The sequence below is a fragment of the Empidonax traillii genome, unplaced genomic scaffold (genome assembly GCF_003031625.1).
Source record: "Empidonax traillii isolate 1590-97213 ecotype Southwest subspecies unplaced genomic scaffold, ASM303162v1 scaffold750:size552251, whole genome shotgun sequence".
Classification (NCBI taxonomy): domain Eukaryota; kingdom Metazoa; phylum Chordata; class Aves; order Passeriformes; family Tyrannidae; genus Empidonax; species Empidonax traillii.
The window spans coordinates 212713-228632 of record NW_020955943.1 but is presented as its reverse complement, the minus strand read 5'-3'; the positions used below and the strand labels follow the sequence as shown (position 1 = coordinate 228632).

At 35.4% G+C, this 15920-nt stretch overlaps 1 protein-coding gene across 4 annotated transcripts in view; it reads right to left on the bottom strand.

Moving 5' to 3' along the window:
- Positions 1-220: 220 nt before the first annotated feature.
- Positions 221-15920, bottom strand: part of LOC114066264 (E3 ubiquitin-protein ligase HERC2) — a 105774-nt gene continuing 90074 nt past the window's right edge. For 3 of the 4 annotated variants that reach the window (XM_027900813.1, XM_027900812.1, XM_027900815.1), the window contains 12 exons: positions 15216-15307; positions 14290-14429; positions 13047-13234; positions 12188-12385; positions 10259-10342; positions 6641-6782; positions 5684-5878; positions 5487-5599; positions 4405-4595; positions 2557-2662; positions 1811-2023; positions 528-1228 (listed from right to left, as the gene is read on the bottom strand). In XM_027900813.1, coding sequence (XP_027756614.1) covers positions 956-1228; positions 1811-2023; positions 2557-2662; positions 4405-4595; positions 5487-5599; positions 5684-5878; positions 6641-6782; positions 10259-10342; positions 12188-12385; positions 13047-13234; positions 14290-14429; positions 15216-15307 — 1935 coding nt within the window. In that variant the 3' untranslated portion in view covers positions 528-955. Of the gene's footprint in view, positions 1229-1810; positions 2024-2556; positions 2663-4404; positions 4596-5486; positions 5600-5683; positions 5879-6640; positions 6783-10258; positions 10343-12187; positions 12386-13046; positions 13235-14289; positions 14430-15215; positions 15308-15920 lie in introns of all 4 variants that reach the window. The other variant, XM_027900811.1, reaches the window with a different exon arrangement.

Below are 15920 nucleotides of genomic sequence, written 5' to 3'. Positions count from 1 at the left end.
CAACGGCAAAACCACGGTGTTTCGCTACACATCATGTAGACTTGCTCAAGTTGACTGTAGATCATGTTCTGTCTCTAACAATGCACCTACTATTGGTGAGCAGCACCAACAACCTTTGCTACAGTTGCTCAGCAGCTGTAAACTGCAGAAACGTTTCTTAGTAGAGCCATTTCAATGTTCATCCCATGCAGCAGCTGCATTACCATGGAAAAACACATACTGTTTTTCAATGTGGCAGAACTTTTATTTGGAAGGAAATTATAACTTCTGCATTTACATGGCACCAATTATATACAGTACACTTTCCATGATAAGAATTATGACGCTGTTCACAGAAAGTATCAAATTTGAGATAAATAACGCATAAGCTAAAATATACAAACCAGGGGTGGAGGTGAAACTATTGGCCATTTTTAATTATCTATAGAAGAATTTCAAGGAATAATGTTTATTCAATGTTCAAAAACTTTTAACAAACTTCTAGTAAAGTTAATTGAAATATTTATAATACTATTCAGTTGTTGCACAGTATTTCCAATATACAATCAAGAAGATGCACAGAACACAACACTTAATATGAAAAAAACCTATTGCACCCACAATTTAAAGGTTTCACTGTCTTTTGGATGCTGCACTACCATATTTATATAAACATTTACAACACTTCAGTAAACACAAAGGTTCTAAATGTAGTGCAGCATTATGGGGGGCCACTTTCAGCTCTTAAAATAAATGTTAAATGCCCATATACTGTGCCATTTATTTTAAGCTGATGGTTTAAGCTGTAACCCTTAACTCCTACTGTGAGTAGCAAACACACTTTCCCCATGTTCAGAAGATTACCATCCCTCTGACTATATAGTCTATATTCTGAAACCTAAACTGTCCTTGGCTTCATTGTCATTTTGGCATTTTGCCTCAGTGCTTTTGCGACAACTATTCCTTTTATTACTTTTCAATGTCCTGTTAAGTAGTCCTGTGTAGAATCTGAAGCAAAAGAATCTGCATCTTCATTATCAGAATCATCACTACTGTCATCAGCTGCTGGCTCTCCTGTCAGTGCTATCCGGGCATAGTCATCAGTGTCTATAGACTTGCAGAAGTGAATGGCATACTTCAGTTTTTCCTCTAGTACTTGCTTACAGGAATACCTGGGCAGCTTCAGGAGGAAGAAGCATGTGTACGACTCAGGAAGGAAGTGGTCTGGAGGATTGTATTTATCTAATACCTGTTAAAAAAAAAAAAAAAAAAAGGCATAATATTTTTAATTCACTGTCCAAACCACAAATGAGTATCAAAATAATAACTGGGATTTGTTTTTAAACAGGATATTATATTTTTGATTCTGATGCTGATGTTCCTTAAAAGACAAATAAAAGGCTAAATCTATTTTCCCTACACAAAGTAAATAAATAAAAACAGACATGGATGAGTTGCTTTGATTATGCATATATGGTGTATTACTTCAGCAAATATCAGAACAGGATTTGAAGACAGTGGGGGTTTAATTTAGCTGAAATTATTAACTAAGATGAATGAAATGCTAAATAAAGGCCAGCAAAAACAGTTGAATAACAGTTGAAAACTATCAAAATCCAGAGAAATAAGTGGCTGGGAAATTAAATGAATTGTCCAAGTTGAGAGAGAATATTTACATATATTAACAGTCTCTGTTGCACTGTCAAATCTACAATCTAATGTTGTAAAACACTTCAATGAAATCAGCCTGTTCTCTTGTTATGTCATGCTACTACTTCACTAGCAGCTTTTTTAAATACCCCCTACATCCTCTCCATCCCATACACCTTACCTGAATAACAAAGTCCCTCCCCCTAAAGTCTGCAATAGTCCTGGGCAGCCTTGTTCTGCCCCACACAAAACGCAGGAAGAGGGATCGCTCGGTATTGGAGAAGGACTCCATCACTTCCCAGAACCACTGTATCAAGGAAGCAGTTGGTTCAATGCCTTTGTAAGTTGCTACAGACTTCAGGAGATGAAGTGGAATATCTGGGCTTCCACATACCTGAAAAATAAGATCCAGTGATAGGCTATACAAGTCTGATAAAATCAATTACAGGTGATTTGTTCCCTCTATTCCTTTAAAATATTTAATCATCTTTTGCACTAACAAACCGAACGTTCGAATATTTGAAGTGTCATGAACAGCCTCCTGCTCCAATAGTACTAAATATACATCTTCCCATCAGGGACAGTAATGAACCTTTTCACATTCCTGAATCACATAACAAATTAAACATTTTACTTGGGACAAATATCTCCAGTTCACCTAGATCCCTGTCATGTGGGGTTTTTTGGTTTTGCTTGTTTCTTACTGAAAAAAATTCATTACATCACCGCTCAGCTATACCAAAATAACCTTACTAACACCAATAGGGCAATTAAATATCATCTAGTCTTTTCTTGAACTGAATGTTTGCAACCACAGAGCAATCACTGTAAACAGCATTTAATGTGGGGTTTGGATTAGTAAAATGAATGAGTGAATAATCTCACTTCAAGTTAGTCTGACAGAAGTAACAAAGCAGAAATTGATACCATAGTTTCCAGTTCGTATCCTGTAAAGAGCGAAAGTAGAGGAACTGGAACAACACGGGCCATGCCCTCACGAACTGCTGCAACCTGTTCATCAAATTCGTGAAGCCTGCAAAGAAACATTTTTGGAGTTTCTGTGAATGTTATTTCTAGCAATTATTTATAGCAATTACTGTGATATCAAGATAAGTTTAACCCTTCTTCTCATGTCTCCAGCTATGCACCAAGGAACATTAACATTTATCACAAAATACTTGACTTTATACACCAATTCATATTGCACAGCAAGCTCAGTATGGACAGATATCTCCCAATGTTTAGGATATTTTATTTCCAGTATTATTCCTGTGCTATGCCTAGCAAAAAAAAACCCAATACCCAATTTGGAAACAACATATTCTTGGCTAAAGAGGGGCTTTGTCCTGAAACCTTAATTTAACCATTCTCAAAATGAGATAGACATTATGGTAAAAGAAGAATGGGTCTGAATTAAAACATGACTTCTGTGGGGACAGGAGGTTTTTTGACTTCAAGGCAGACACAGATAAGTATCATTTTGCTGTTTCTGATGTCACACATGATTTGTGTTTTGGGTTATTTTCCCTGTCAAATAATTACTGAGATGTTTTACAGAGCCCTCCAGTGCACAGATTCACATGTTTCACAAGTCCTGTCTTCAGGCTAGTCATCACCAAAATAAACAAGGATGTCAGGACAAGTTTGGTCTCTTGAATCCACTTTTCCCTATGGATTCTATTCAGTTGCTAGTTTTCCCTCTCAAGGGCTTCATGTAGTAAACACCTGATACTTAATCTAAACCTTTAAATGTTTCCCCCAAAGGCCTTTTGACTGCAAAATGCCTTAGAATTGCTTGTGTCCTTTGAGGATAGCCAGAACTGGCAATAAAACAAAGCCATTTTTTCAAAGGAATATCCACTCCAAATGAAATCCCTCTCTCTACTGTCAAAAACTTAAACAAGGATTGGTTCATAACCATTTATAGAGTAAAAAAAGAAAAACAAAGACTAATTCAGTAGTTGTTAGCAGACACTAACTACAAACTAATAAGCAAGTATATAGTGATAATACAGTCTTGCTCAAGCACTCTCTGAAGCAGATGACTATGGTGGAGTGAATAAAACAGCCATGAATCAGTTTCTCATCCAAATTATCTAAATTTCCATATTTCAGTAAGCACTTGACTTACTACTTCTCATACAAGATGCTTATGGCTGCTTCTTAGCTGTGCTCATCTAGATTAGCGACCTGGCTACATAGGCAACCAAAGGCCTGTCTTCTCAAATACTGAACAATTATTCGCATTTCAGTGGAAGGTTTGGCTTTTGGCCCTTTTCAGCTTTTGGCTTTTTTGGTGGGTGTGCGTGTCATACCCAAGGAATGAAAATTTAGTTTTGTGTATTCCAACTTAGATAAGAACAGAATAAGAATTCAGCTGATACTGCCTTTGACTGCAATTGATGATATGAAAAACTGTGAGTGCAGCAGTACTAAACACCTAAGTTCTCTTCACAAGATCAGGCCTATTACTTTAGTGTATAGGAAGAACTAGATGCATGGGGACATTTCTCCATCTGTAAAACTGGTTGCCAAAACTGCTCTGTCAGGACAAATCTAGAGCCACACCTGCTTGTTTGTTTTGTTTCCTAAAAACTAAGTTTAATCTTTCTCTCCTTGGAGAGGTAAGTGAAATCAAAAATTCATTACTGCAATCCTATGATAATATTAAAACATTTGTACATTAGAGGTTAAAGTAGTATATTGTTTAAAAGCTGCTGCATAGTTTTTGAAAGAAAATGCTTATTCATAATTTTAATGATTTCTTCAACAAACCTGTAGTTTATTGCCAGCCTCACATATTCTGCTCTATTATCCAGTGTAATATGGGTGTACTTGGAACTCAGCTGAATATCTTGACCACTTGCATTAGGCACAGTGAATGGGAGGCTCATAGCTTCAAACTCTTCTGAAGTAGCTTCATTGTCTCGAATGTACATAAGCCCAGGAATAAAATCCTTATCAACCTTTCGAAAGTAACAAACCCAAGTTAAAGTCAGTTTATTAGCACTATACAACAGCATCTCTTGTATACCAAAAGCAGTGCATCATGTGCTATCTGCCAAAAGCTTTGATCAATGTCTGACCACAATTATTTGAACTTAATTTCAAAGCCATAAAATGGCTTAGTATTTTACATAAAATTTCATTATGTTCAATGTCAGAAAGTGCATGTGTTCTAGATTTCAACCTTTTTGGAGAGCATTTCCCAAGAAACTGTATTTTATGAGAAAACGGATTTAAAGCTTAAAAAAATAATTATCTCTACCAATGCTGGGTTTGGTACAAAAGGAATTCCCTTAGTGACAAGTGAATGACTCAATGCTTTTACAGTAAGTACATTTCTACATGATGGGATTTGAGAAGGAGCTCTTCTTTGTACTAATGACCTAAGTCTTATCCCACATTTACTGAGCTCATTTAGCAGACATTGCAAGCTTGTGATATTCAGTATGTGAGCACAAACTAGTATAGTTTGCACTCATTTTTTTTTTTTACTTCAAAACAGTGCAGGCATGTGCACTCAAATCAATTATTGCATCTTGGCACAACACAGTAACAGCTGCGGAAAGGTCTACTGGGAAGCAGGAATTCAACCACAAGGATTTGTCTAGTCACACCCCATGAGATTTAAGAATGCTCTAGAATTCAAATAGATTAACTACTTTTGAACAACTCACATTTACAGTTTTAACAGTCAGTACAAATCATCCTTGTATACTGGCTCAAAATGTAAAAGGCCAGTCAAAATACAAGCATATGGGAGCCAGGGAAACCAATCACTTGAGAAAAACTTATGCTACAGTCTATTTGTCTGCTGTAAGCTATATCCTACTCAGGAACTTTATCATACTTACCTCACTGAGATCAGCAATTGTTAGATTCATTCCTGCAAGCTGTTTCCACACTGGCTCAGCCAGGTTGAGGCTCAGAGGGCTGCCTGTCCGGATGGCAATGCCCAAAAGTACACCTGTAAGTTTAAATATTTTTTTTAATTCCCAATATTCTGATCACGTAGTGCCAGTAGAATAGCACAAAGTAGGTAAGAAATTACCAAGAAAACGAAACATGTTCATATGCAGGAGTGACTTGGCAGCAGGATTTAATAGGAAACAATCTCTGTTTGCTCCAGATTCATCTCTTCCATTTGGTGTCACAATTAACAGAGGTGTCAGCCCATTCTGAAGCTCTTCGCACATTTCTGCGATTGATTCACTATAACCTCCACCACAATCATCCACAGATTCACCTGGAAGAAAAAAGGCTCAAAATTAAATGTTCTTTCAAAAATAACTGAAGTATTGAAACAAATTGTATTTCATTCCACAGGGATAACTGAGTAAACAGAAGTTTACTACAAGCTGCACTGTCTTATCTGTTCATATGAAAGCCTTTGAAGTTTTGCTCCTTATTTAGATGTTTCCAGTTCATTGTAAAATGCATTATTTAGAAGACTGTATGACGTATCATAGTGACAAAAATACTATTTTGACAGAGTGTAACTATTTTTTTTTTTATTGCTATCCACTATCAAAATAAAATAAAACAGATAGAAAAGGAAGTGTAGCTTTGATTTTCATGAGTGGCATTTTTAAGTAGATATATTTTACTGAGCCCATATTCAGTACATAGAATGGCTCTTCAATCTCAAATTTTTCATTAAAAAGCTTAAAGTGATATGGTGATTTGAAAAGAACAACTTTATCAGTAGAACTAGCTACGATTAATTACCAATTCAGACAGCTGAAAAACTGGTTTAGGTTTTGCAGAGTGTTTGTAGCAAGCAGAATAGCTGCCCCTGAAATTTGAGGAGAATCACAGACACATTTCCATTAATTCTGAGGGGTTTTATAGAATAATTTATAAAGGTTTTTTCCATTTTAAGCATTTTGCCTACACACATATATTGTTTTCTGTATCCCTTCCTTCAGGTTCTCCAAGAAAGTAAATCTCAAGAAAACTGTGAAGTTAACTGCAAAGTATAGGGATGAGGTGTGAAGAATTCTCTTACCAACAAACTTGACTTTCCAAACACGATGAGGAAGCAGAAGGCTATCAGGGCTAAAGGAACTCATTTTAGCACACATCTGTCCAAACACTGACTTTGTACCATCAGGTCCAGCCAGTCCTCCTTTACTCCTGGAACGCTTTACCTATTGAATAAGCACATTATAAAAGTCACAGTAAGAGCATATTTCAGTGGCATTACTGTGCAAATAGATAAGGAATTCTTGGTACCCTCAACCACCAACACCTTACTTATCTTTCATTTCAAACAGTTCTTTGTTCATCTGTCACTACTCAGCACTATCTCTGTTTATCTTTAAAGCAAATGAAAGGACAGAGGGATGTCAGTGATAAAGCCTGATGATAAAGATTTCTTTCCTTATTTTTGAAGAAGTAGCCAATGCATCGGTATGCATTCAGTTTTTCTGATTGTAATCCATTTAGTTATTTCATCCTGTCTCTACTCACACATTCAATTGACAAATCTGGGTAAGTTTTTCTGCATGAGACACTTATTGTGAGCAGCACTATTGCAACAAAGGGGGAGAGTCACTCAAGTCAATCTGTAAGCTGGTTAAAGCATTTTCAAGTGATGAAGAAAAAAATTTAAGTTCTTTTTCTGAATCACAGAACTTTGTCTAAAGCAGCTTGAAATTACTCATTAAAATACTGGTCATTCTATGAGACTCTCTTCAACTCACAAAAGTTGAGAGAAACGCAATACATAAAGCTGTGCACTTGGACACTAATAAAGTAAGTTTACAAAAAGATGACAGCTTCTTAGTAGGAATCAGCCAAGAAAGAGAAATACACAGTTCATGGACAAGACATATCTATGAAGAAAACAACCACAATTCAAGGATATGTCATGAAATCAATCTCCAGGAGAGGTAGTGAAGTATCAATGTAATAATTATAAGAGCACAGACATAGTCTCACCTGTACCTTGAGTTTCAGTTATCTATGTTCAAACTGAAATGCTACAGAAAAAATAGGGTATATAAAGGCAAGGACTAAAGAAAAGACTATTCTACAAAGGCAAACAAAAAATCTTAGCCTTATCAGTGTAGGAAAATGAAGGCTCTCATGAAATAAGTGTTCTTTAAATGTACATTTATTAAGGGAGAAGACAAAACCAGGAGGGAAGGATGTTATTTAAACTGAAATACAACCCTCAAGAAAGAACAAATCATTCATTCATATGCTGTGCCTACTTTAAGATCAGATAATTTTTACTCATTATGTTATTGAGATTTCTATAATCCACATTTAATAAGGAATCCTAGTCTTAAAGTGGCATTTCATATATCCATACATGTCACTTTCCTCCCTTGACAGTAGAGAACATTAAACCAGAAGATTCTTCGCAGAGTTACATTAATGAAAGCAGACATTCTCCTTAATAACTGAAATTTGTTTCCTTTTGAAAAGGGTGAAATTCCTTTCAATTGCTGTGAAAAGATACATTTTAACAGCATTCTGAAAGCATCTGCCTATAGGTCATAACACACTGCCCATTCGACACCACATGAGCTATACCAGTACTTAAACACTGAGTAAATCTGATCTGCTAGTAAGAGGGTCAGTAAGTAAACCTGAGCACTGGAACCCTGTCTAGACTAGTTCACCTTCTGGACTACTTCTATTACACCTTTCCAGAACAAGGCCCAGATGCTGTTTTGGAACATTTCCCTTCATGCCTATTCCCAAAAATTACTATGGTTAAAACTGCATCAAATTTATTTTTTATGCCCTATACAGTCCTCCAACAGCATCCCAAACTGTCTCTGTGCATTCAAGCTACACTCCTTTATGTTACACCTCAAAGCATAAAATATCTACACTCTATTTTATGCTACAGAAACACCAGGCTGGCACTTGGCTGAATTACAGTACAGCCATCACTTTTTATTTCACACACTCTGAGCAGGAAAACTACATAAAACTACAATGTCCCCACCTTTACAAGGCTCTCAACAGAAAAAAAAAAACAGGGGCAAGCTGTATGTAAGAGGAATGTGATTTACTCTAAAGGAACCTGGTCCATATGACACTTGATCTCAGGACAAGGGAGTGGTGTTTTGCTTCGTTCTACACTGCAAGTTAGACAGCTGTTACGTCCAATTCTGGTACTTCCAAAGAAACCACTAAATAGCAAGGGATGCTAAGGAACTATTTTAAAAAACAAGTTAATATCTGGAAAAGAACTTCAAAATAAGATGAACATTTTTGAACTGACAATTAGTTTTTTTGCAGCTATGTAAAGCAGCTTTGAATCTTCAATTAAATATTATAAAGGATCAAATAAGAATCCGCATTCTCATTCTCAGCAAAAGATTACTCAAGAAATTGTGAGCCATCCTTGGTACATTGTAATCTGGCCAGATTATGAACATGGCCCTTTTTAGCCTTCACTTGGCTAAATCTAGGAAAGAGTTTTGTTAAAGCAGTATTTCCTTTCCCACAGAAAAAGGGAAGCTACCAGTTTATTTCTAGAATTCAAGACAGATTTAAGTAACAAACATGCAAAAATACATGACAAAGTGTATCTCAATTAACGAATTCAACAGTTCATTAAGGAGGACACTAGCAAAAGAGCCCAAAACCTACTCACTAGTTTCCTGCCTAAAATGATGGCACTCACTACTTTACTGAACTTTCTAAATACATACACAAAAAGTAATCAGAAAATCTCTGGTACTATAAACTAAAATACCTACAACTAAAAACTAAAATTTTAGTTATCACAGAACATTACCACAAAAAAATTCTAAGTCCACATAGAAAATGGCAAAGAAGCAGAAACAGCCACATCAGGATGTATTTCTGTTCACTAAAAGAAAACTCATCAGTCAAAAACTTCACAAAACCTTACAAATAGATGTTCTTACTTTTTTCAATACACACACACAAAAAAAGAAAACAGGAAAGCAAAAGAATTAAATGCATGAGGACTCTGAAGATCAGGCTTCAAACCATTTAAATGAAAACAATGTTTTACTATTCTATGTTACAGAAATATCTATGGAAAAAAGACACATCTGGCCTAAGGCACAACATTACATTTTCTAACGTCAATGATAAGGAAAAAAGCCCTTTTGTATCAAAGAGTTCTGCAATCAATATGACCACATGTGATGACCAGCAACGGACAAGAGTTTATCAGCCTGATATTTAATTACATTCAAAGGCTTTTTTTCCTTTGCCTTTTTTTTTTTTTTTTTGCCCTTCCTGTTCTCAGTTATGAAAGCAACAGCTGAGTAATTCAGCTGATCATCTGGAAAGGTAAGAAAAGCATCAGAATCTCTGCTCTCTTAAACAATACAGAGAGTTTTGAAAAAGCAGTCCTTTGTCAAGCAGGACATACTTTGCTCATTAGAGTCTAAATCATTCTAAATCAGTCACATTTCACAAAGTGCCACTCTCTCTCCAAACAACTACAATGTGGATGAAAACATACTGGAAATAAGCAGCCCTTCCATTAATTATTCATTGTTTGATTCACTGATAAAAATTAAACCCTTCAGTGCTCAGATACCAAACAGTTGAAACAAAGGGGTTTGATCAACAGCACTGCAGGCTAAACATACAGATTGTACATGGAAACTTTGGCAGCAGGTACCTGTATCCTGTTGAGCTCTACAACTGGCCCATGCTGACGATCTCTCACCATAGTTGCTTGCACAACTTTTCTGAAAGCTGCTTCCTAAAAAAAAGGAAAGTACAAAAAGTTAAGACAGTGGCAAAACTGCAATCAAATAAGAATGCTGAACGCATTTCACAGATAAACACATACTTAGTTCAGCTCAGGGAAAAAAAAAAAGACTCAGCAGAATAGAGAAACTGATCCTGCAGTGCTATCCTTTAGCAATTTCTTTCTAAGTACACAACAAAACATTCAAAAAGGCATAACATATCTGAATCTTCTTTAGAAGAAATGAAACAAGCATCAAATACTTTTGACATATTAAAAACAAATAAAAGCAAGAGAAAATAAAGCTGTGTAGTCAAGGATCATGTTATTTGTGCTAATACAATTCACATCTGAAACAGTGGGGATACTAAGAAAGTAAAGAAAAAAGTCCCTCCTGTATAACTCAAAACCATGGCCTGAAAGGTTGCACTGCCCCTAGATTCACTTATTATTAAGCAGCCAACATACTGATGAGTACAGGTATAAATTAGTTTATACCAGATTTATATATGTATATGGAGAATAATTAATGTCACAGGATGACAACCAAAAACAAAAAAAAAAAAGCTTTTTATGCAAATTCAAATGCCTTAGGTTCTCTCACTCAATATCTGGATCTGATTTTACAGCCAGTTTCAAGCAAGATTAAGAAGATTTTTAAGTCATTAGAATCTCTGACAGTAAGCTTGACTTAGATGTCTAGATACGAATACGGCACTGCAAATTCTGCTGCCTCTGTTGAACATTTCTGATGTAAAATATACCTGATATCACATATTGTCTCATATGTGGAACCTCTCTGTAACTATTCTGCAGACTGAAGGTAAATGAGGTTGAATGTGCCCCCTGCACGCCCATTCTTATATGTAACATCATATATGCAAGGACTGCAAATTAACAGCACTAAGATGTCATGAACAGAACAGCTAGAATTTGTTTCCTTTTTCTCCAGTGAAGGTTTTGATGAAAAATGTGTTGCCTTCCCTTGGTCTGCGAAGTATGTATACAGTTTAATTGTTCTAATACAAAATTTTACTGGAGTCTAGAAAAAGAGACCTTGAGGCAATACATTTGCTAAGGAGTCTAGTTACAGGCCGTGTGTCTTGTTTAAGGACATAGAACAGCACTGCAGGGGGAAACTTAACTGCTTCTCTTTTCAAAGATATCTCCCAGCAGATTTTGTCTGTTTATATAATGTTTTCTTTTTCAGTTAGACAAATTACTATGACAGTGAGAAAATTCAGATCCAAAACTGATGATTATACTGAAGGCAAGTCATGTTTTCACAGGCTTACCATATCTGAAGTTTCGAGTAAGTGCTGCAGCTTCGAACCATTATAATTATCTACATTTTCTTATAACTGACTTTACTTACAACTATAAAAATTCACGCTCTTTACCAATTTGGGATTGAACTCTTAGGTATTCTATTTTCACTTGTAGATCAGTCTAATAAAACAAGTTTGTACCTGCACAGGCTTTGGATCAACTAGTATATCACCTGACCTTGACAGAGGAATGCAAACGGGTATGAACTGGTCATTGTCTACTATCTCACATTTTTTTCCAGGAAACCATCTACTGAATTCTCTAGAAGAATTCAGCTATACTACAAACTGAAGATTTACAGTGTAAAGTTATTTTCAAGATCAAAATACAAAAGCACTATGCTGAAGAACTGAGAAAACCACAGTATAAACAACACAAAGAGAGAAGTTTGCATCATCAGAATGCAAATATTTGACATGCAACTTATAGAACAAATTGAGATGTATCTTCTTTCTTCAGAAACAGTTCAAACAGTACATTACACTTACAGTTACAAATCTCTCCCTAAAAAACATTCTGATAAAATACCTTTCCCTGTGATATCAGAATTCCCCGTAATGTGTCAAACCCAACCGAGGGTCCTTGGCCAGTTTCATCAAGTCTTCCTTCAAGGTCGAACATTGGAATGCAAGGACAGAAGAGTTCTGAAATGTGGTGCAAGAGCAGAAGCCTATTTCTTAATGAAATGATGGGAATTTCCTGCAGATGATTGTATTCCATAGGAACCTATGATAAAGCAATGATATCCAAATGTAATTTAGAATAATTATATAATTTCTTTTATTAAATTTAACAACAATCTTTACATTTGTAGATAAATTTGTAATAGAAATTCAGATATTTGCTTATTTATACTGTCAACATTTATTACAAGGAGTTAATTTTTTTCTAAAAGATACCAATAGTATCCATCTAAACTGAAACAAGTATTAAACATATGATGGCTGGAATATGAGTGCTAATCCATATTTTACAATTTACCCAAGAATAAACACATTTTACATCCTGTATTCACTACATACAGGCATTGTAGCTGAAATACAAAATATTCGAAAAACAATCCTCTCAACATAAAGCAAGCAACAAAGAACTCCACTGAAAGGTATAACATTTTCATAGCTGCAATACTGAATTAAATTCCTGCCAATGTACAAACTCAGTTACTGTTGTGCATTCGGATTAAAAACTGAATGAAGAGGTTTTTCAGCTCAGAAAAGCAGAATCCTTTGAAAATACACAAGTAAAACAAAGTAACTGGCTCAAACTTGAAGCCAAATCAAAGCACACTAAGCTTATGCAGGGATTTAAAAGGAAATACATCAACTGAAAGAGCATATAAGCATACTACGTACATTTAAATCTGAATTCAATAAGCCGAAAATATTACCTGTGTAGGGAGCTTGCCAGCATTAGCAGGTTTGCTGGTTGACCAAGCTAAAGTATGTGCTGAGCCACAGGCTACTCTGTTGATCTTTTTACCCTGAAGTGCTGCAACCAAGCGTGGTCTCTGGATGGCATTAGTTGTTCCATCTCCAAGCTGCCCTTCATCATTATCTCCCCAAGTATACACTTCCCCTAAATCAATAAATGTAATTGATCATTCTGAAGCTAATATACAAGATTTTTACCTTTTTTTTTTTTTTTTTTAAATTAGTATTTATAAAACATTTAACTGAATCAGGTCTTGGGCTGTAATCAAGACGTCTAGGACTGATGGCCATCCTGAAATCCACTATCTAGTGCAGATAAATCTTCAGTGACATAGCTAAGTCCACAGTCTATGCAGAGCAGCTAGCATAAGATGCATTTCTTTCCTAGTGGTTTATATAACTAAAGAGTTCTGTTCAGAATAAAAGAAAATGGTAGAGCAGAACAACAACAGAACACCAGAAACATAATTTCCCAGAAAAAAACAAAGCCAATATTAAAAAAAAAAGAATTTAAAAAGGTTTAACATTTTATATGAGACAAAAGATCTTATAAGTTATATTAACAGAAAGGACATTAAAATAGGTGCTCACTGCTGCAAGATAATTGGAAAATACTTTTAAAGTAACAACCTTGATCGTGAGCATTCATTTTCTGCAGCTATATTCACTATTCACATTCATTTTCTGCAGCTATATTTCACTAGCACCCATAAAGCACTCAGTTATTGTGCAGATTTGTTAATTAAATGGGGGAGTGAGTCTGCTACAAAGGATATTCAGTATCTCAGCCTGCTTTGTAAGAAGCAATATTGTTTGTGCAATGCTTCATTTAGCAAGTTAAACACTTCAGCAGGCTCACAAGACTGCAAAAAAATTTAAAAAAAGCCAAATGCATTCAATGCTACTGCTTGATCATTCTGTAATTACTTACAGAGTTCTATATTTTTCTTTGACCATCAATGTTTATGCAACTTCAATTCTTTAATTTTCATCAATTTAGTTTTATGTGATCACTTTAAATCAACATCACACTTGCTGCTTAAGAAACATGAAACATCTCCAAACATAAGATGTTTCCATGCCCACAGAGAACCAATGGTTTTTGCAAGGACAACCTACCAACAGCTGACTAAAAGATTAAAAGTTTTATTTTATTCAAATTCAGTGCTAAGAACTAAATAAGTTATTTAATTATTATACCATCTTCAGTGCAGCAAACACAGTGTAAAGACCCTGTAGCAATCGCAATGACTTTCTTTCCTTGCAGTCCCTGCACTTGTCGTGGTCTTCTAACGTGGTCATCAGATCCATGGCCTAAGCGATGATAATCTCCTTTACCCCTGCAGAGAAGAGTAAAAAATTTCAAAATTGTGTTTTAATTGTGGAAAAAAATGTAACAACAGACCATGTCTGATATTTGATCTGCAGATGTACTTATAAAGTCCAATATCAAAATATTCTCCAACTTAATCATCCCTATTTTGTGATTCTGCTGACACAGTACAAATTCTTGTGCTGCTCCTACTTATTCTGTGTAGGTCCTTTTACCAATTTTGCAGGGGGTGGTTTATTTTTTTCTTCTCAAAGGGTCAAGTATTAGAACCATTTATCTGCAAAAACAATACGTTTACTGATCTCAGAGACTCGAACTTTGTACAGTTTAAGGATATCTAATGCCATGCAAACAAGATGGCAGAGGAAAGCTGGGAAGGTATTCTGCTTAGTCTTTTTAAACATTTTAGTCCAGTAGTTTAAATGACAAAATTCGGAGTGGTGTAGGAAGATTAAAACAATGAATTTTAAAATCAAATTCTCACACTGCAGCCACAACAAGCTAGACACAATTTTGGTAACACATGAGAATGTTATTTATGCTATCATCTTCCACCCTGCATGATACTTCATGCTTATAATTCTACTGTCTCCAAAACAAAATACTTGGATTTTTCATTCACAGCACTACAAGATATTCCCCAAAGAACATTAGTGGATTACTAACCAAGACAGAGGAACTCAGAAAATTTTTGATGGGGTAGATCAAAACAGTGAAGGCAGTGTATTACTAATATCTGTTACAGACAAGGTTACATCTAATACTGTCAAAATAACCAATACAGAATACTTACCATGTATATACTGCTCCAGATTTGGTAAGGGCCACAGAAAATTGTGATCCGCATTCTACTTTAACCACTCCAAGGCCTGTGAGGGAATCAATCTAGAAAAATAATATCAAATCAAATTAGAATTAATTAAGGAGGCTATACTTCCATAGACTGCACACTCTTAAGTAAAATATAATGTTCAAATGTATATCTATATGTATATTTACAAATTAAAATGTTTATGTAGATAATTTAGAAGACTTCTACTCCCTTTATGTTTCTACTGTTTACCACTTAAACACCAAAAAGAAGCTCAAATTTCACAAACTGTTGAAAATCCATCTCTAGTATGTTTTGCCAATAGTTAGCTGGCAATTGCCCCAAGAAGAAATGATAAGGCTTTGTCTGCAAACACTCAACATTAATCATCCCCAGCTGGTACGACAAGGATGTGATTCTGCTGACATAATGAAAATATTTATACCTCCAGCAGACTCTTCCTATTTATTCTTATTATCCTTATGCTACTTTACCATCAATCCTATGGGACTGATGAAAGATAAACAAACCATTTTCACATTATGTTACATCACGCTGGAAACATTTGGAGACTTAATGGGGATGCTTGTATCCAGGCAATAAAGTGTGATTCTGGATTTAGAATCTAAAAATCCATTGTGCACAGGTATACAGAGTGACACACACAGCAACACTCATCTTCATAGT